A 22,079-nucleotide genomic window follows, 5' to 3' on the forward strand; every position below is an offset into this window, starting at 1 on the left:
GGGTATTTTGGTAATTTTCACTCAACTTTAATACATGCACTGACAGTGCTTTCAAAGCATCAACCTATTTCCTGCTGAGATGCAAACATATAGGGCTAAGTTTTTAAATTTGAGGGTATTTAGGGGGGTCTCCACCAAATTAAGGGTATTGTAGTAATTTTCCCTCAACTTAAATACATGCACTGACATAGTGCTTTCAAAGCATCAACCTATTTCCTGCTGAGAAGCGAACATCTACTCAATAGAAATAACTTATGCTTCATGTGAGAAGCTATGCACTAATAAAACACCATGTGTAAGAGGTGACTGTGTGCTTCTTGGATATCTTAGCCCTCTCATACACTGTCAAGAAAATGCAACATACCCCTTGGACAGACTTCTTGATATCATTTATGAGATGCTGTCTTGCAGCAACTTCAAAGGCACCTGCACCCTGCATAACAACAAAAACATGAAGATGACTTCAGGGAATGCATCTACATCACAATATAGGGAAGACTTACAACTGTCTTCAACTCTCGAAAAGCTAAATTAAAATCAAGCCGTGTTTTTCTTGTAAGCTAATTAAATGGGGGAGTTCTTCCGTACAAACCAAAACAACAGCCTCATCTTCAATCGTGTTCTTTACTGCCCGGAGACCGTCTCGAACAGCATCTTTAATCTGTGCGATTGTATGGTCATTAGGCCCTACACCACCAAAACACAGGATGTTTCAAAAATAAAGCAATAACTGCATCTGCAGGCAAAAGAGTAGAAGAAAATTTACACAAATTTTAGGATCATTTTGTATGCTAGAAGACCAAGACAACCTTTGATTAAGATCGTGCATGAGAGGGGATTCTTCACTTCTTCAACAAACGTGTATTTTTCCTCGCCTAGGACATGCTCATAAACAAGGCCAGCCCAGCCAAGAACATCAGGAGTGAGATCATCCACAGAATTGACAGCATCTCCGCCACATGCAAGTACCAACCGTTCCATATTCCTCCTCTTTGCCCTTCGAAGAGCCACAATCTGTAAGCATGTCCTTCAGCTATTAAATTGCAGCTTCCCAAAAAAAACGGTGCAACATCCAAGATCGTTATCAAAGCAAGCTACAAAGGCATCATGCATCCATTACATGTGGAGGCTTTGCTGGCAGAAGGCACTAGTACTGTTCAAATTCAGCTCAGTACATGCCTTCTTTTAAAAACATAATACATTACTCTGAATCCTACTTCTTGGAGAGTAAAACTTGAAATTTAAATATTTACCCCTTCTCTTGCCAGCAAATCAAGAGAGATTGGATCAATGCCTTTTTGATTGATAACAACAAAATTTTTGTCAGTTCCTTCACACACCTGTGTTCAACAAAGAATGAGAAGAGAGGATTGCCAAAAGAGCAGATCAGACTTAAGAACCAAGAATTGACAGTACTACCTTTCTCTTGAGGTCAATGATTTTCTGAACTTTATCATCCACAGTTTTCCGCTCTGCTGCAACCATTTTTTCCCTTTGTTCTGCATCGTGGTAGAAAAAGCCTGCATTTATCTCACTGAGATAATTGAACATTATGAGTCAGGCTGCTTCTCCACAAGCTAACTGAACCAAAAATGTTAGCATTATGCAGACATATACACATATGCCTTCCAATCACAATATTTCAACTTTCAAAGATATCCAATGTATCAACTCGGTATGAAATCAAGGGTAAACCCTTATTAATCATGTAGCAGCAGCAGACTTTCACAGAACCAAAGAATATTCCAAGTTTGCAAACATAACATAAAAACCAAAAACTAAGCACAGACCTTTTGAATCACAAAAAAGGATGAGTTCAAGCAAGCATGCAATATGCAAAACTTGAACTACAATCTTTACAAAATGTGTGGCCTCTTATGGGCCATGTGGATCCAGTCTGGCCCCATAGTCCACTCGTTCTTCTCCAACCTATGTAACCAGAATGACCAGCTATTTTTAGTTCAACTATCGTTCATCACCACCAAACATTGTTTGGCAGTTGGAGTGTCGTCACCAACAAACGTTCAAACCATGGAGGTGCCATTCCCAGCACAAAGTTTGGAGAGTTGGAGACATCCTAAAACAAGGGGCCAACCCTTGTCCTGTCCCACTATAATTTTTCCCTTTTTCTTTTTAACAATTGTAATTCTATTGAATTTCTAAATAAATTTTTAAACCAAATAACACGGGAAAAACCTAGACTTCTTGGGTACATCATGTGCTTAGATTCATTATTCGTGGCGGAGGATGGTCCTATGAGGGGGCGGGGACATACATACATACATGCATACACCATTGCCAAGTGGAGAGGGGTAATTTGCTGGAGAAGAGGGGTGGATAAAATGATTTTGGGAGGTTTGGTTCGTTTTCTTTTTCTTCTTTGTTTTCCTAGTCGGGGGGTTTTGGTCTTTCTTTCTTTTTGTTTGGGGGGAGGGAGTGGGGGGCTTAAGCTTGTGTTTGCCAAGAGGGTGAGCTGGCAAGGATTTGATGGGGAAGTGGTGGAGGAGGAGGGGGGTGGAGAAGTTAAATCATGGAGATGAGCAAGAGCAAGGCAGGCCCTTTGTTGCAGTCTATCAAGTTACTAGGCCGGTGGGCAGCTACAACAGGCCACCACCCTTCTTTTAATTCTCTCCTCTCCTCCCAACCTTACTAGCCCCCTTTCTTCCCAAATTAATATTACTTTTAAATAAACTATCTTATCTACTTGACTAACCTACTGTTGAGAAACCCTTCACCCGTAAGTTGCGTTTTTGTGTTTCTGTGTTTTGTGTTTAGGGTTTGCAGCCCCAAAAAGGGGAACCACCCTAGATTGATTGTGCCTATTTATACGCCACTCTCTCACTTGTTCTTTACGGCTGATTCATTTAGTCCATCACCTCTTCTCTCCAGCCTCTCCACTACCCTCATACCCCTTCAGGAGGACATTGTGGTTCGTGGTTCGTGGCTGTCTTCATCATCTTCCTTGTGCTACAGCACCCTTGATCCCTTGTATCACATTCACTCCATGATTCAGAACTTCGTCATTCCATTCATCAATGCTTCTTCTCTCTTCTCTTCTCTTCTCTTCTCTTCTCCATGTTTGCCGAGTTCACTCCATGTTCCTCCCCGCAAACCCTATTGTCTCATTGGTATGTCATCTTCTGACATGGTATCAAAGCTGGATCTGCTCAAACAGCGGCAAAGATCCTCCACTCCAGTGAAGGCAAAGACCGGTGGCAGGTTCGGCATCCACTTCTCTTCTTCCGCTGTATCAACATCCTAACTAGTGGCTGCTCCCTCCTGCGTTTGCTATTTTCCAACCTGCATTCAAGGCTGCTACTGCCACCTCCACCTCCCTCTGCTGGTGGCTATTCTCTGCAACCTAGCTGCAGATTTTCTCTCTCCTCAGCCTGTCGCAATAGATTTTCTCTCTCCTCCCTGTTGTCACTGCTGTTTTTCTCTCCTCAATCGGTCAACAGATTTTCTCTCTCCACTGCCTGCATTTTTAGTCTTTCTCTCTCCTCACCTACGTTTTCAATCTTTCTCTCCTCACCTGCGCTTTTCTACTGGTTGCAACCTCTTACTGCTGGTCACATCCTCCCACTGGCACCTCACTTCCAAGCCTTCCACTGCCCTCCTAGCCCTTGAGACGGACATTGCAATTCACGGTTCGCGGCTGATCTCTTCCTTCTTCAGCAAGGCACACTAGCACCCATGGCTTCTTTACCAACAGATGACCAAACTACTGGGTGCTCCTACTGTGGCATCACCGAACACCCCACCGATGCTTGCCGACCTCGACCTTTGCTCCTCACCCTCCCGGAGTATATGCGTCTTCCACCAAGCACCCCTTGTGCCACCTCTCCTTTCTTGGCCACAGAGATTGTTCTGCATCGGCTATCAAAGTACAATGCTCAAGGCAATAAGACGTATCCGATGCGCACTAAGTCCTTTCAAGCACATGGAGGATCGATTGGCGCTACGACCTCCTGGAGATCATCGCAATGCCAACGGTAGTCTTCTCCCACCTATTTTCGGGTACAGTGGCTACCACGGCTTGCGGTTCTGCAATCCACTCCATCGAGACAGAGTGATTGTTTGATACTATCTCCTTGTCAGTCCGCTCCTTCGAGAGACAGTGGCTGCTCGACTCCTTCCTCTTCTTTGACTTCCCGATCCGCTCCATTGAGAAGCACCGACTGTTGCCCATTCATTGCTCCCACCCTTCACCCTCACCTACTCAAGTTCGAGAGGCCACCTCTGGGAATTCTTCGTCACCCCAGATACCTTCTTCGACACAACCAACAGAACTTCCTTCATCCTCAGACATTTCGGAGTCTCTGATCCATGAGTTTTTGAATTCCCAATCTACCTCAGAGGGGGATTCAGAGGGGGGTGATCTTTCTTTGCCCTCGAAGGGGGCATCTACATCTACTACGACTTCAGAGGGGACTCCTATTCCTCCAATTTCAAAGGGGATCCCCACCCCCCGCTCAATCCTTCGCACACCCTAGCGGAGGCCTTTTATCTTCTTCTTCTAATCTTGGATGGGGTGGATGGGGTGGCTTCCTTCCAGCGGTAATCTCACCTATTGATACCCAAGATCTCGAGGATCTACCTAGATCGAGGCCTTGGAAGTTTAGCCGCAACTTGGTAACAAGGCCTTCGTATTCCTTCTTGCATGGATGCACGGAGCTGGTGGCTTCACTCCCAAGGTTGAGTTTCAAGTTCTCCAATTCACTCTGTCTACTATTCTGTATTGCATTTTACCTTTCAAGTGGAAATCTTGGATCTTAAGGATCCTCAACATCTTCTTCCTCCTCTTTTTCTTGCCTTGGTTACTTGGTCAGCATGGAGCCAACTCCCATGATCAAGTACGAGCATATCCTTATGGTTCTCGACATCACACAAAGGCCAACATTCCTCCTTTGCATTGCATGTTTTCATTATCTTTGTACTAGGGCGCTTAGGCAAGTGAACAATATCCCCGCAAGGGACACTCTCCAAGTGGCACCTCCTGCATGAGCATTCTTCAGCATGTAGCATTCCATTTCCACCTCACTCTTCTCTTCTTCCCCTTTTTGGGCCTTAGAGGGGGTGTTGAGAAACCCTTCACCCACAGTTTGTGTTTTTGCATTTCTGTGTTTTGTGTTTAGGGTTTGCAGCCCCAAAAAGGGGCGCCACTGTAGACTGACTTTGCCTATTTATAGGCCACTCTCTCACTCATTCTTTACGGACTGATTCATTCAGTCCGTCACCTCCTCTCTCCAACCTCTCCATTGCCCTCACACCCCTTCAAGAGGACATTGTGGTTCGTGGTTCGTGGTTGTCTTCATCATCTTCCTTATGCTACAGCACCCTTGTTCCCTTGTATCACATTCACTCCCATGATTCAGTACTTCATCATTCCATTCATCAGAGTTTTTCTCTCTTCTCTTCTCTTCTCCATGTTTGTTGTGTTCACTCCGTGTTCCTCCTCGCAAAACCTACTATCTCATTGGTACGTCATCTTTTAACACCTACTAACTACTAACTAATACTAATCTTGACTTGACTACCTTGCTAATCAAGTTTTTGTTATTTATTTATATTTTTTTGTTAAATTGTTTCTTTGCTTGCACATAGAGTTGTTTGCGTGTGCAATTTATATGGGGTTGGATTTTAGAATGAAGGTTAGGTATGGTACAGATCACGTCGCCCATGACCTATGGGGCCACATCCCCAATCAAGGCCCCACTAGAAGATACAAACAATACTTGCATGCCATCAAGAAACTTTACCTTAACACTTCAACTTATACATGTTGGATAAACCTATGAGAGGTATATTAGGAAGATATTGATCCTCATATTAGTTCCACATTATACTAGATCTCTAGTGTTTCTTTAGTACTTTCAGTTATTTGTTGTTTCTTGGCTAGATCTTTATCAAGTAGCTCTACCTTGACACTTCAGCTTATCCGTGTTGGATAGCGCTATGAGAGATACATGAGATGACACCAATCCTCATATCAATTCCACATCGTATTAAATATCTAGCATTCCAACATTTAGTATTATTTGTTGTTTTGTAGCTACATCTTTCTCTTAGATGATGGTTTCTTTACTCAACTTGGAAAACATGCTAGTTCCTTGAATTTCAGATGTATATATTTTTTTCTCATAGGTCAGTTTGGCCTTTTGTAGACGGCCTCTCTCTTTTTTTTCGTGAATAAGTGTATATTAATATTGGAATATTTACATCCGGCCTTCAAAGTTCAGGCCAACCAAACGCAAAGGATACAAGCCTCACATTTTTTTACATCAAACAATCAGGTCAGCAAAGAAAAAAGCATAGATACAACTAAAAGTCTACCACAACTATAACACAAAAATGTCACTCAAAAAGAACAGCTGGAGTAGAGCGAACAATATCCAGTTAGAGAGTAGCAATGTCAAGAAGAGCCAAACCAGCTGAGACCATAGAGGAGATCTGCCATAATACTAAACCACGGACACGGGCCGCATGGCCATGGATATGCGATAACGAATCAAAAATGAAGGCATTCCGAGTGCGCCAAGTATGCCACAGGGCTGTCCATCTAAGGAAATGGAAAAAGTAGGAGTAATCTGAATGCAAAGAAGACGAGGAAATCATCTTTCCCATAATCCACGAACGAACTAATATCCAGCGTTGAGTTGCAGCAGACCACACACGAGAAACAAAACTCCAAATTTGTCTAGCAACAGGGCAAGAGACAAAGAGATAAAGCATTGTTTCATCGCATGTAGTACAGAACACACAACGACCAGCAGAGATCTTGCGGGCACGCAACACATCGCTAGTTGGAAGACCCCCAATAAGTAGCCTCCACATGAACACTTTACCCTGATACGAACCTTAGACTTCCAGAGCTAGATGAATCTTTCCTGCCACTTCTTTTTGCTATCCCGAATATGCCATACTTTATTAGCCTTTTCTGTGACCCATCTCTTGGCCTCCACCATTTGATGATAAATCTAGTTGGTTGACCTTTTCTCAAAATCCTCAGGAATCACGAACTTCCAATCACACCAAGGAGAACACGGTTGTAATACTGGCAAAGGGGAGAACCTCAAAAGTCTGTCTTGTATAGACAACCAAATGTCATGATAACCTCGAGGTACCCGAAAGTGCTGATTCCTATGTCCTATTGTCCTCTATAATAGCTCTGACAATCAACATATAATCAAGTATTGTGAACCCTCTCCTAAAACTTGCTTGCCGTCGTGCTTTATACGCATGTCTCTCTGGCTGCATACTAAGCTCGTGCTCTAAAATAGAACTTCACATGCAAGCACAAAACGTTCCCCAACAAGGCCATCATGATCTTGTGCCTTTCCATTTTGCAATCTACGAATCACATCTATCACCATCCCTATAGTAAAGTATGAACTGCAAGATGGATAGGGTTCTTGTTGCAAGGGAAATAGGGGGTTGACCTTCTACATCATAGAGGCTCTTTGCATACTTGTACCATGCCTCTGCTGGTGTGATTGGGGTGCTCAATTGCCTTTCTTGAAACATCTCCCGTACCCTCTTGCTATCTCGTCCCAAAAACAATTGGTATATCTTTGTCTCTAGTTTAGCCGAATATGCTTGCTTCTTTCTTCATACTAGGTATCGAAAGATCAATCAAGCTTGCCAATGTGTAGTATCTTTGGTAATTATATTACGCTTTAACTTTGTCCTTGTCTCATGACACTCATCTTCATACTAAACTCTTTTGTGGAGTAGTACTTTGTGGCGAGGTGGAGGCGGCCATAGTATGAGGAAAGGCATGTGCCATTGATAGGGCACATGGAAAGAGAATTTATTGCTGCTTTGTGGGTTTTTGCAAATCATTCAACACTATGCCCCAAGCCAAACTCATGTAGCAACTACAAGATATTGGCACTCCAAAATATCTACAATGGCGGATTTATGCCTTGTATGAGTCAATGGCACGAGGGTGTGGGCTCCAAGAGGGCTTTCTAATATGACGGACACTATATATCAGAGTGAAGCAAGGATACCCAATTTTGCCTACTCTCTTTGATGTTTATGTTGATGAGTTCTCAAATTAAGTGGATAGATTAGGAGACCCAAGTGCAAGCCTAGCTGGCATATTGATACCCATCTTGTTGTATACAGATGACGTGATACTGATCGCGGATTCACCCAAGGGCTTCCAAAGACACATGGATGCACTGCAAGTATTTTGCATAGATAGAGGATTGATGCTAAACCTTTGGAAAACCAAGGTGATGGTGTTTAATACCACACAAGCTTGGGTGATCCAAGTGGTACAGCAGCTTACTCTTGGAGGGTATATGCTTGTGTACACTAGATCTTGTATATTTGGGAGTTACATCTACAAGACCTACATTTTCATTGCGAGATGCAACAACTGCTCGGTTGGATAGAGGTTATGCTGCACTTGGAGCACTTGAGGGAAAATATGCACTTGCTCAATTCTAGAAACCCCGAACTGAATTATGGCTATTTGATACGTTGGTTACCCCAACCTTGCTAAATGAATCCCCACTATGGGAACCAGATAGGTCTTTGCAAAAAGACTTGGAAGAGTATTGAGAGGTCAACAATGATAATGATTGCTCACATGATACAAAATAACCCATCAATACCTAATGATTATTAGAGCAAAGATTGGAGAAGCACATGTGGCCACAAAGGTATTATTTCAGGCCATAACTTGCTTGCAAAGACTATGAGAGCTCCCTAGATATAGATATCTAGGATTGGAATTGACTTTCTCCTAACAGTTTGTGGAGCATTGCTGATAGCTCCCTAGATATAGATATCCGTGATTGGAATAGACTTCCTCCAAACAATTTGTGGAGCATTGTTGATATGCAAAGATGCAATTATGGTTCAAGATGCATGGATTAGAGATGGATGCACTCCCACCACTCCGATATAGTTTGGATAGCCCATACTTAGAGCTCACACATACAGAGCAAAATCAAGTGATCAAGCAAATATTATGAAGATTAATACATATCGTACATGGATGCATCCCCTAAAGCCCCTTGGTACAAAGATGATGCAATATCAACGTCATTTCCTACGTGTCAATAGAGGGATTCATTGTCAAGCCAACATACATGGATGTCCACCTCTCCCATTTGATACACAATACTATTGGACAGATACGAACATCATTACACTAGCTCAAGATTGAGACAAGACATTATACACACATCCGTGGAAGTATGCCCCAATTAGTTATGCCACAAAGAGGTTGAGTCTAAGGAGCACTTTATTTGCAAACATATTGTATATTATAAGATCAAAGGGAGATTTCATTGCCTTTTTCAAGAGGGGTTTGGGCATCTCCACATGGTGATGGAGTGCAAGGACCAAAGACGCCTAGGATTGTTCTTATTGGAGATTCGAGCATACAAAGAGAAGCTTCTAAGGAGAAATACAAAAATAGAGGCACAATCAACAAGCCGACGTGTTCTTAGAAAGTTTTTCAATACTAGCTCACTACATACTACTATTACACATGCTACCACTTCAATAGTGCCACCACACCATCCATGAGTCAAAAGGGTCACAACAAACCATCCAACCACACTCTGTAGAGCACAATGCCCACCATCCCGTTGCTGTGCCCAACATCCTTACCTCCGACAGATTTGAACCATCATCGCTTGCCATCCTCCCTTGGTGGACTTAATGTCTTGGACCACCCTATGACAGATATTCTTGCCTTAAAAAGGCTACATTGTTTCTAGAGAGTAGTCATGTTGATCAATGTGGGATCCTACATATTAGTTGTAGGATCATCAAAATATCATTTTGTACATGATGGTGGCCTATGCTTGCAGTAGTCATAGTTAGTCATTTTCATTGTTGTTCTCCAATTGAGATGACATGATCATGGACTCATTTCTTTGTCCCATAGGCCATTTTGGCCTCTCTCTCTCTCTCTCTCTCTCTCTCTCTCTCTCTCTCTCTCTCTCCCCCCCCTCTCTCTCTCTCTCTCTCTCTCTCTCTCTCTCTCTCTCTCTCTCTCTCTCTCTCTGTGCCCCTACCCTAGCCTTGTGCAGATCCACCCTCCCCTAACACCCCACCCCCTACACACTCTTGCTCTCTCCCTCTACACTCGTATCCTACCCCACACTACCGCTCTCACCCTAGCACCCCCACCCTCTCTAACGCAAGCCCCCTCCCCCCCCCCTTCTACACCTTTCTGCCCTCACCTTTTGCAAGCTCGCCCCACCTCAATCGCTCCTTGTCCCATGCTGAACCCATCCCCGCTCTCCTAGCCTAATTCATCCCATCTTCCAAACTCTATCTGCTCCGCCCCAGACCATCTTAACCAAATCACTAACCCACAATAGACAATATGGGGGGAGTTCCCCCCTTGTAACCTCTTTGACTAACCCAAGAGGGGAGGGGGAACACCTTGGGGATACACTAGGTTAGCTTCCCTCTCTATTTTCAACAACATGGATGGAGAGGAAGACGACCTTCGCTACAACAATTAGTCTCCAAACATTTTTGACTCGCCAACAACAACAAAACCTTTATCATGGGAGTCATACTTGCTACAAGGATTAAAAAAAGTTCAATGCGAACTAGCAACAATGAAACAAGAAATGATCAAGGAGAAGTACGTCAAGGAGCCGCAAGAACAGCTACTAAGTATGGAGGAGGAGCAACACAAGGCCAAGGAAGAACCTATGACAAAGTCATTACAAGCTGAAGTGACCAGCCAGATACAAAGAGTAAGTTCATGAGGTTCAACACATTTCTATAAAGAGATCGTATCAGTAATCAAGGGAAATAAGAGGATTGAAAGTATCGAGAATGAGATAAGGATTGGTGACCTCCCAACAAGATGGGACAAGGAGAAGCTTACTCCAAGCAAACGTACTAAAAGCACAATTAAACAAGGTTGTCCCATTCATAGACTTGGGAGACCCTATCCACATTACCCCAAAGGGTACACAAGGCAAGGTTCATACATGGGCATGATAGATAAGGTAGCAGTGATGAAACAAACTAAGTCCTTACAAGGGACAAAAGTGTGGATCGCAAATGAGCTGACCCCCCTCCAACTCAAAAATCGACCAGTAGAAATAGCCAAAGTTGCAAAGGCAAGAAGGAATGGAAAATGGGTAGTATAGAGAGAAAAAGCAATTATCAGTGATTTCCACACTCCATCTCCCCAAAAATAAATTACCTCGTGATGTATTTTAGCTATCCTTTACACTTGTGACAAAACCCAATGTTTGTAATCAAAGCTTTCATTAGTCATGAAAGCTTAGAGTTTGGCCTTTTTTCATATCTCCAAAGGATGTTAATAGATCTCTCTCTCTCTCTCCCTCTCAGTCTCCCTCTTTCTCTCTCAAATATGTAGTATTGGCCAGTGTTCAACCTTGAAACATTTCATCTTGAAACATGGTGTTTCAAGTTGAGACGTTTTGGGGCTAAAACATTTTGCAGTTATGCTAGATAACACACACATATTCTATTATAGTGTACCAACTGATTGTAGAAACAAACATACAAAGAGAAAGGTGAACTAACATACCGCATGTCTAGACATGCCCAAGTACTCTCACTCGCCTTCACATAACACACCCCTACCCGCCCACCCCCACCTTCACCCTCAACCTCAGCCTCAGCCTCAGCCTCACCCACCACATGACACGCACCTCTTTGGTGTATACAAATCTTGTTTGTTCTTGTTGCCCCACGCCCCATCCCATCCCCTGCTTTTGGTCATCCCTTGTCCCACTCCCTGCCCCCATATCCCATGTGACTGAATAAGAAAACATTGAGAAAACCTTACTTCTGAGAGTCTACTCACATGGGAATCGATCATAAGTGAAAATCAATAGACGTGATTAGCTATCATTGCCTAGAATCAGTCAAACAAAACACGCTGCCTGTAAAACATGTAACAGTTCAGACAGCTTTTTCTCGTGTCTGGATTGATAAGCTCCATGGTTTATATATGTGAATAACACGTTGGAGATGTCACAAGTCTAAACATCTTGAAAAGAAACCAGATTACTTGGAGAATGTATGTTTATATAGAGCCTGACCTTTTTTCAAACTCCAGTGACACATTGCATGTAAGAATGTAACAGTTTTCAGCCCTTTTCTTCATGTCTGGATGACGGGCTCCATGATCAAGCACCAAACCTTCAACCTGAATACAAGTAAGCCTTTCAAGATGTTTGTCTAGATAGCCTATAAACTTACACCAATGGTCATGCTTTTAAACCATTACAAGACATAAGCACAGCTACAAAATTAAGGACAAGAAACATTTGAAACAACTATCAGCTATCTGATGGTCAATTGAAAGCACTTTTTCATACCAGACTACTGATTTTAATATAAGAATAGGGCCAATCAAAAGGTTAAAGACAAATTTACACAAAAGCAAAGAACCTGTGTACCCTAATAAAGATCATTGATTCTATGTCAAACCTATGCCCCGACATACTAATAGATTTCTCATGAGACACAAATAAGAAAGCAGAATCATCTTAATTCATTAAATCCAATAAAAGCAAATACAAAAGGTTCTAAAACATACTAGCCTTGTGTCGGTGTCAAACTTGTGTTTCATGTGCATTATCTCCACCATAAATAAATCAATGGGCTCTGCGGGCTTGCGAATGCAGAGAACCTGTAAACAGAATGTGCAAGCATCCAAGGAAAGAACAGTGAAACTGACATAATCTGCATCAAGTAAATGTCTGAAGTGCCAAACATCAATGAAAAACATTAAAGCCTCACCGCATTTACAACAATGTCTGTTAGCTGATCCGCAAGAGCCTCATACACCTGCACAACAGAATAGGTAGCACAAACTGATCACAAACAAGACAAAAGTCTCAAAAACCTACACAACAGAATAACTGATTGTAAGAAGGCATAAAGGCAGGCATAAAAGAGATTTCTCCGGATAAAGGCCTTACTTTTGTTCGAAGAGTTGTTCTGGCAACCATTTTCAATATCTCCTTGTCCGGGGAGTCTCCCATTACAACAGGAGTCTTGAACTGCTCAAGAAATGCTAAAGTGGCCCTCTTGGCAATTTCAAACCCATCAACAAGAACACGTGGATGCATTCCTGTATATTGACAAAAACAAAGTCACTAACCCTTCATTTCACACTCCCTTCTTCCCTCAACCCCCCACTCGCAGGCCAAACCCTAACATAAATGTAGAAAACAACAGCAGCAATATAAGTACACCTGCATATGCTAAAGCAAATCTTGGTTCTCAACAACCCTCTCAAAATGTTCAAAGAGAACATCTAGAATCTGCACTGCCTGTGTGGAGGGAGACAAAAAAAAAAGGGCCACTACAATAAGGCTAGAGGACTTTTTATTAACACTTCTTGCCTCAAGTGAGGGATGGTAACTCAAGTGCACCAAGATTTGTCCATGCCATCTATGGTGCCCACTGATCATAAGCACCCTGTACAGCACAATTGGAAGTTGGCTATGTTCTGTGTGAGCATAGCCAAAGTCAGAAACATTGAAAAAACAGAGAGTGCTCTTTCTGCTCGATATCCTGAAGTCTGGAACAGTCATTCACAGTAACATGGGGCCAGGATGGGGATGAGACAGTGGGGACAGGAACTGTCATCCCCTGTGACCATGAGAGGGGACCCTAACATGGGGACAGGACTGGGACGGTATGAGGATGGGAACAGGGACGGGATGGGAAGCTAGAACATGGTCGTCCCATGTTACATTTCTCCTGAAGTTTCGTCTTTAAAGTATCAATGGTAATGGTATGGTCATTGTTTTTTTATGAGGCCACACACACACGTCACACACCCCCAAAATTTTTGTTGCAAAACTATGGTATTGAACTATATTATATCAATCTATAAAATAGCCATGTTCAAGCTTGAGCATAGCTGAAGTCAAAAACACTGAAAAAAGAGATTGCTAGCTCTGGTCGATATGCTGAAGCCTGGAGCAGCCATATAGGAACTGCTGCAAGTATCTCCTGAAGAAATTTAAAGTATCAATGGTGATGCATAACCCAATGTTTCAAATTTTTCACATGCGCCCTGTATGATTTGAAGGACTATTCCCAATGTCTCCCACTTAGAATTTGCATTCACTCATTGAATTAGGTCTCTCATTTATTTGTTTAGGACTCTACCTGAACAATCTTCATTGAAGGGGGGCACAGGCTGTAGGACTCCAGACATAATTGTTGCCTATAACAAGACTCTCAGCAGAAGAAGATTGTACACAACCAACACTCAACGTCCAAATATATATACTACAGCACTTGTAAGATACAGATCCATGCACTCGTGGTGATGCTTTCCTGGAACCTGAAAGCTTTATGTTGCTCATGAGTACTGTTAAGATACACATCAAAGAGGCTCCATAACTTGAATACTTGAACAAAGCAAACAAGTGACCCTACACTATACTTCCAAAATGAAGAGGAATATTTTGCAAAGGAAAGTGTGAAATAGAGAGAATGAAAATCTGAGAAAGAGAATTTCTTCACACAAAGTTCAAGCCACATTTAATAGGAAACACTTGAAATACCATTAGAATTTGTGCAATTCCGATAGCAGTCAGGCCATTCATTAGCAACTTCATCAATAAAAGTGTTCCCCACAAGTTAGCAAGATGTAGGAATGATGAACACATGAAAGACAGCCAAGCAATTCAGAAGTCTTCATTTCTCCATGTTCTACCTTTAACTTAAAGGAAAAGATGAGTTTACAAGATGTATCAGCAGAAAGAGGGTAAAGCACAAACCAACCTTCCCCAATCCACCGCTCTGCCTGCTTCATTAGCTCACCAATGAACAGCACAGTCGAAGTTGTACCATCTCCACTAATGTCATCTTGAGCCACAGCAGTTCGAGCAATCATAATTGCAGTAGGGTTTTGAATTTGCTGCAAGCATAGAAAACCAATCAGCTTTCCCAAACTTTACTCAAAGCACCCTAAACTACTGAACTTGAAAGGTGCAGTTCCAATAGGTGCTCTAACTACCAGCCCATAACATGCTCCTCAATCTCATCTCTATGTTGGATCCCTTGCTTTCACCTAACTTGATTAACAAATCTTGTTTCAGGAGTGTGCTGAATGTCAAGGAAATCCTTACAATCCACACAGTTACATAAAGTATGGACAACCCAAATTATTAGCCTAATGAATGTCAAGGGAATCCTAACAATTGTTACAGGTTACATAAAGTATGGACCATCCAAATTTTTAAATGCCAACAAGCCAGCCAGAGCCAGTTGAAACCAGCCTACACTTCAGGTGCCGTTCAAAAGTGAGCATTACACAGAAAACAGCTAAAATTACAATGTAACACAGTGAAAAATGGTGAGCCAATAATTGCTATTGCAGGCCTTACCATTTCCTTCAGCAGAGTGTTCCCATCCTTGGTCAACCTTATATCACCAGAACCACCAACTAACCTGTAATACAGAAAAAAGTGAATGAAATTACATTGGAATGACATGCAACTTTACAAGTTTTAAAAACATTCTGACCAGTCAACTACATATGCTACAGTTATAAATATGTAACCTGTGTTTCCAATCCATTCTGATGAAATGGCTTCGGAAATTATATGATTTATGGAGGTGCCACTAATACTTGTATGCCTTCTCCGTTAAAGCTTAGAAGCAACTTAAAGAAACACACAAAAACTTGCAAAGTAATATGATAAAAGCGCCTCAAGTTAATATAATCTTCCAGTCTCAACAGCTTAATTGCATTCATAATGGCAAAACCAAGATCAGCCCTAAAAAAACCTGCCAATAGCCGTTCAAACAAATGATACCTCTATTTAACATGATCAGGTTGTTAAAGAGACTATTTTATAGCCTTCCAGTCTCAATAGCTTAATAGCATTCATAATAGCAAAACCAAGTTCAGCTCTAAAAGAACCTGCCAGTAGCCATTCAAACAATGCGTTACTCCAGCCATTAGCAATGAGTGTGACACCATTCTTTTCCCACCCTCTCTTTATACTCTTTGTAGCTCATTCCATATTCTTTTCCCATTGTCAAGCAAGATAGTTCGCAAGGCCTCAAAAGAGGGGGATGTGCAGTGTCAGAAGTGGCACAGCAATGTAAGCATAGACAAAGTGCTGAAATAAACTGCTGAAAACAAGACGGAAGAGAAAACAAAAGACGCTGCAAAGGAAGAAAACTCAGAGATGTGCTTGGGAAATGGAATCCATATACCAAACACAAGAATGACGCATACAACAGTGAGTCACTGGCTGTGTGGGCAATGGCACCGGTTCCTCTCTCCAATACGAAGACCACCTGAAGAATGGCAATGATTGAATGAGAGGAGGACGAGCCCCTAAACAAATAGGCCCAAAGTATGCCAAATATGGCAGCTGGTCGGCCAGCAATAAATGCCTAAATAATCACTAAGATGACCACCATAAAATGCCTAAAATACCCAATAATGTCAAGCATAGCCCAAACTCACACATGAGTTGACTAGATTGCTAGCATCCTCTCTCAGATCATGGGTGTTTTGATACAATACAACGATAATCATATACAACAAAGACCACCAGAATAGATCCATGGATACCCAAGTAGTGGATGATTAAGCCACCACTAAGGTGCCTCGGAGAGAACCTAATGTTGGCGTGTTGATTGTACTAACTCCTGAAAATAAAGAAGAGTTGTAACAAATCTCTATGTTTGTCAACAATGTCTCGCAATAGCATACAAGAGCATCCTATCAAAATGCCTCTGAACACATGTGACCACGGATTCCATGCCTTTGGCCAAGACCACCAAAGTGTCCCCTCATGTGAGCTTAGACTAGGAGCCAATCCCACTCTCTTAAATAACCAGCTCATCATGAACCTAGATGTCAATCCCGGCTCCAAGATTTGAATCTTTCAAACTTTGGTCGATGCATCAAGAACATCCCTCTCTGGAATCTGTGCGCCTGTATGCTTGTATAGATGAGGCTCGGCTGCCCCATCTCACCACCCTCTCACACTTTCTCTCTAGCACTAGATAGCCGTGAGAGATGATCATATCACCTGGACTAGAAAACAACAAACGAAGAGGCAATCAAGCTCTTCCCTCGGTCCAAGAGGAAGTGGATCTCGACTCTGCGCCTTGGACTTCTCCTTGGCCAGGGAATCAAAGTTGGGAGTCCAAGAAAGCGGATGACGCGTCATTAGAGCCCGCATCCCAGTTCTTCTACTTTCTTTTGTTGTGAGGCTGCTCACTCCTTACAATCCTTCCGCAACTGTCCCTTCTTACCACAGTGATGAAACCAAGCCTTCGACTTCTTTCTGTCACCCCTCTCTGAAGTTGTAAAGGCCTTACTAGAACCTCCATAATGAGATGGAAGCCTCCCATGTAAACACAAGGATGCCTCATGCTCCAGCAACATCAAGGACATATGTAAAAAGCTCACAGGTGTGGAGAAGTTCTATGCCCACAAGGCATTGGCCACTCCATCAAACTCCAAGGTGTTGGGAATAAAGGCCCTCGTGCCTTTTAATGTGCTCGGGTGTGAACATACCCTTAGCACTTGTACTTACACATATATATCTATCCAAAAACCTAAAGCAATACACTCGTCATTGTACCCACAAATCGTGCACTCTCTCTACTCTGCTCTCTCTCACTTGTTGCGTGTAACGAACACTGACTGCCTCAATCTTCGTGCCTCCCGATCACTACAAATTGGTATCAAAACTACGGTTAAGGCGTTCACACTTCTTGCAGTTTGTGCAGGTCAACAGGTCACATTTCTATCAAGCGACAGTTCCAAGGTGCAGGCGCAAGTCAAAAACATCATTTTCTGGACAGACGACACGTCGTTTTCTAACCTAGCAGGCGAAGCAACTACAACTAATATACGATCAGTAGGCAACTAGCAAGGAGCAACCGAGCTGGTGATAGGGCTATCTACAAACAGCAAGCGTGAAGCAATCAATTGCAGCAGCTGCTGAACAACCATGACGACCTGTAACGGTTGCGCGACGGGACCGAGAGCTTCCACGTGACGAACAACAGGTTCTTCTGTGCAACAAGATTGCAATCTTCCACATGACGAACGTTTGACGAATGTTTGGCTTTTTTTTCGAGAAAGTCAACGGCCTATTTTTTGATTTACTTCTTATTTTTTCACCTATTGCCGGATGTTCACACCTACAAGCACACAGTGCAAATCTCTGTCTTGAAATTTGGGGGTTTTCCCAAATTTGTGCTTGGCACACATCGCAATGTTCTTTGGACCAAAAAAATTTACAGACATTGAAGGCGCATGCCTCAAAAATTTCTTGGGAATTCTCAAATGCAAGTGAGATTCTTTCTTGGATGAGTCAATTTCACTAAAATCTGTGCAATCTTGGCTCGAAAAATTCCTGGATTTGGGGATTGTGATGCAGGACAAGACAATTTGTCTCAAAAATTGCAAGAATTTTGTGACATCTTGCCTCCGACATTTAGGGCTTTTCATGTACATGCACAAATTGGGCAAAAATTTACCCAATTTCTCAACATTGATGCACATTGGACCCCGTGCAATTTGGGGCTTTTGGAGTTTGGGCATAATTTGTGCACCATTTTATCACTTTATATACATGCATGTTCAATTCCATGCAATTTGTACATCCAACACTTGGAAAATTTGGAGGGTTTTGCTGAAATTGCTCTATTTTGGCAAAATTGGCATGTTCTATGTATGAGAGAGAAAATGCAAATTTGTGGTTGATACTTCAAGCACAAAAATTTTAGTTTTATATGCAATGATATACAATTGTTATGCAATACAAGATGCATCCAAATTCCTAGACTGGTCACCAAGAGAATATGGCATTGAATTTGTAAAAACATGAATCTAGAGCATGGCTTGAGGTGGAAGCTATGGAGGTTGGAAGAGAAAGAGTGAGTTCATGAAGACACTGGCATGACTGATTGTTACACAAGTGAATTAAGTTTCAAGATGGAAGCTTGGACTCATAAACAAAATCTTGTGTATAGACTCACAATGACACAAAGACTTTACTGAAGGACAAAAGTACTATGACATTGCATTAGAAAAGAGAGCAAGTACAATGCTTTATGCCAATGAGTATGACTGACCAAGTTCAGTCCTTAACTGTTTATGACAGTTTTTTGCAATTAATTGTAGTAAAAAACCAGGGTATTTCAGCCCAATGACAGCCCAAAACAGTCCACAAACAAGTGGTCTAACCCGTAGGTATAGCAGTCAATACATATACTTTGTAGTTGCTTCAACTTAAACTCCTGCAACCTCACTACCAGGGTAATTACATGCAGTCTAAAAACTGTAAACTGTGAGTAACCAGCAGCAATTTCAAGGCCAAAATCAATGTGTATACATGTCGTTGTGTCAAATTTTATGCTCGTGGGTACATGTACAACAGAAATTGCAGCTAAAATTTGGGATTTCTCATGTAATGTGATGTATATGCCCTTGGAACAGCTGTAATCAGTTGTGGAATGCTGTAGCACATGGTTTGGTGTTTCTGAAAATTTAATTATAGATCTGATATCTATGCTTCTACGTGGTCATTTATTGCTGGTTGGTACTTGTTTATACCTTGGTCACTTGTGTGACAGTTTGGCCTGCATTTGCTGAATTTTTTGGTCACATTTGGGCTGAAAATCATAGCTGGCAGCAATGACAGCAGTAATCTCATGCACATAAAGAAGCTTAAAGGAGGACATAACTTTGCAGTTTGGCAAAAATAGTGCTACAATATTCTGTTGCAAAAAAAGCAAGCAAAGCCGATTAAAACCAAAAGGGCAAAGCCCGCAAACATTGGAACAGGAAGATTGGGATGAGTTAAATGAGCTTGCACCCTCAACCATCGAGCTATCGATTTATGATGCCTTGCTGTTTAACATTGAAGGCTTGGATTTGCATATGCTATATAGACTCAACTGGAAGAGTTGTATGCACAGAAAAGTCCTGCAAGTAAAGAGTATTAGCTGAAAAAGCTTATGGATTTGCGTATGAAAGAGGAGGGTACAGCAATGTCTACTCACCTAAGTGAGTTTAACTCCATTTTCAGCCAGCTGGTTGCCTTGAAGCTCTTGATTGCTGAAGAATTTAACATGAAAAATGGTACCACCACCAAAGTATCCTTGTTGTCCTATGCTTCCATATGCATAATTACCTTGCTACCCATGTCCCCATGGATTGGCACTACCAAGTTGGCCATGCATTTGCACTTGCCGCCCCATGGGTACCAATTATATGTGCTCTTCAAGCATTTTGGGCTCTTTCAAAGAAGAGCTCAGGCATTTCCTTCGGTTCTTGTGGCTGTCCCGAAGCTGTAGAAGGTGTCTTCTTCTCTTTGCCTTTGATGTCTTTCCTTGGGGCATTCATGAATCGAGAAAACTAGGGATCCTTTGCCAATTCAGTAAAAAGATTTGTTGTTGTACGCATTCGATCCTTGAAGCTATCATCAAATTCTTCAGCCCCTTGTTGGTCATCAACCTCTTTATGCATTGAACTGCCAACATTTGGGTCATTTCCCACATTTTCAACTTGTTGTCCATGCTGAGAACCATGCCCAACATCGGTCATTGCATCCCATTCACCAGGTGACTGACCAAGGAGTAATGCATCCTCTCCACTTGATCCCATATCAACATGTGAAGACATGCTTGCAGCAATTCACTGCTGAGAGCAATTTCAGCACTAATGCAATAGTCCCAAGCTACAATCAACTCCCATGGGCCCACCAATTTAAAGGATTTGATGGATCCTAGCAATGGAACCATGAAACTAGCCTTCCTTCTGTGGATGGGTGGTAATTCCCTGATTACAATGCAAATTAACTCACAATCTTGGACAATAGACATCCTATTGAAACCAAAACTGGCGCTCCTTTTGATATTTCTCTAACTTAATTGAATAAGAAGTTGACAAACAATGGGATTTTCCCAATCCCTTTCGCTATTCCAACTCCCCTTGCTGTCTAAAATGACCAGCAAGTCTTCAATCTGATTTGCCCTTTGATTCAGACAGTCAATTGGCCTTCACCCGCTTTAATGGAGATGGAAAATGCCCCAAATTCATTGATTTGCTGATCCCTCCACTTGAATTTGATTGAAAATTGGAGCTTCCAAGTTTTGGTACACTTCTCAAAGCTGTTGCTAAGACCTAATTTTTGCTGCAAATTAGAATCTACAACAAAGAAATTTGACATTTTCCAACCTTTGGCGATCTCAATGCTGTAATCTTCGGAGCAAGGCTATAGAAAGGCTAGGAGAGAGAGAAAATGCTGAGAAGAGAGAAATTTCAAAGTTTCATCGCGAAAACACTAAAATTTTAATGCGGCCCTGCTCAAACAGCCAAGAAAGCTATCATCTACAGCTTAGGATCACTAGACAGACTACTGTACCATCCTATATGCTATCATCTGCACCAGAAGGACCTTGGAATGTTGTCACCTACTCCTATACAGTCACATACTATAGGACTCATCCTTCGTGGCTGCAAATCACATCAGCAACCTCTCCTTGCTCTCTAACAGCCTTCTCTCTCACAATGGATAGAATAGACTCCACCAACCCCTAAAAACGTTTTTCCCACTTGCATGAGCAAGTTTTGCCAAGTGGCAGCCTTTTAATCCCATTTTCAACATTATTCATAATTAAATATTAATTGTTAATCTTTAAATACTAAAAATTAATCTAATAACTATTTCAATGCCCAAAAAAATAATTTGACAAGCCAATAATTAAATTGGCTAGGCAACTTTCATTCCCGAGTGTCTCTACGTCATCCTTAATCATCAGATTGGCATTAGGTACTATTAAACTCCGCTTCTCTAGTGTCACCAATTGACACTTATTGCCAAACGAATGACCTAGGTCAACAACTAGTGCCAAATACCACCAAGTATCTATGTGACATAACTTATAGTAACTTTTACCTTTGACATCCAGCGATTTCCTCGAGTCCCAAGCTCATAAATTTACTCTAACCCCAGTTACACCTCACATGTGCAACATTTACTTGACCATGTGATTAAAAATTAATCCACATGTAAAGTGAGGTTTCAAAAATACATATCCTCGTGACAGAT

The 22,079-nt window shown here is 42.0% G+C and overlaps 1 protein-coding gene across 1 annotated transcript in view; it reads right to left on the minus strand.

The window, feature by feature from the left end:
* The window catches only part of LOC148033793 (T-complex protein 1 subunit zeta 1), a 41,468-nt gene that overhangs the window by 1,884 nt on the left and 17,505 nt on the right, over positions 1–22,079 (minus strand). Inside the window, exons 2-12 of the mRNA XM_087681782.1 lie at positions 15,375–15,438; positions 14,770–14,905; positions 12,948–13,099; positions 12,766–12,813; positions 12,563–12,655; positions 12,063–12,169; positions 1,420–1,534; positions 1,254–1,340; positions 810–1,014; positions 593–687; positions 365–433 (exon numbers count right to left, since the gene is read on the minus strand). Coding sequence (XP_087537908.1) covers positions 365–433; positions 593–687; positions 810–1,014; positions 1,254–1,340; positions 1,420–1,534; positions 12,063–12,169; positions 12,563–12,655; positions 12,766–12,813; positions 12,948–13,099; positions 14,770–14,905; positions 15,375–15,438 — 1,171 coding nt within the window. The remainder of the gene's footprint in view (positions 1–364; positions 434–592; positions 688–809; positions 1,015–1,253; positions 1,341–1,419; positions 1,535–12,062; positions 12,170–12,562; positions 12,656–12,765; positions 12,814–12,947; positions 13,100–14,769; positions 14,906–15,374; positions 15,439–22,079) is intronic.

This window comes from Lygodium microphyllum, chromosome 7 (genome assembly GCF_053477565.2).
Source record: "Lygodium microphyllum isolate KBCC chromosome 7, Lygodium_microphyllum_v1.1.10, whole genome shotgun sequence".
Classification (NCBI taxonomy): domain Eukaryota; kingdom Viridiplantae; phylum Streptophyta; class Polypodiopsida; order Schizaeales; family Lygodiaceae; genus Lygodium; species Lygodium microphyllum.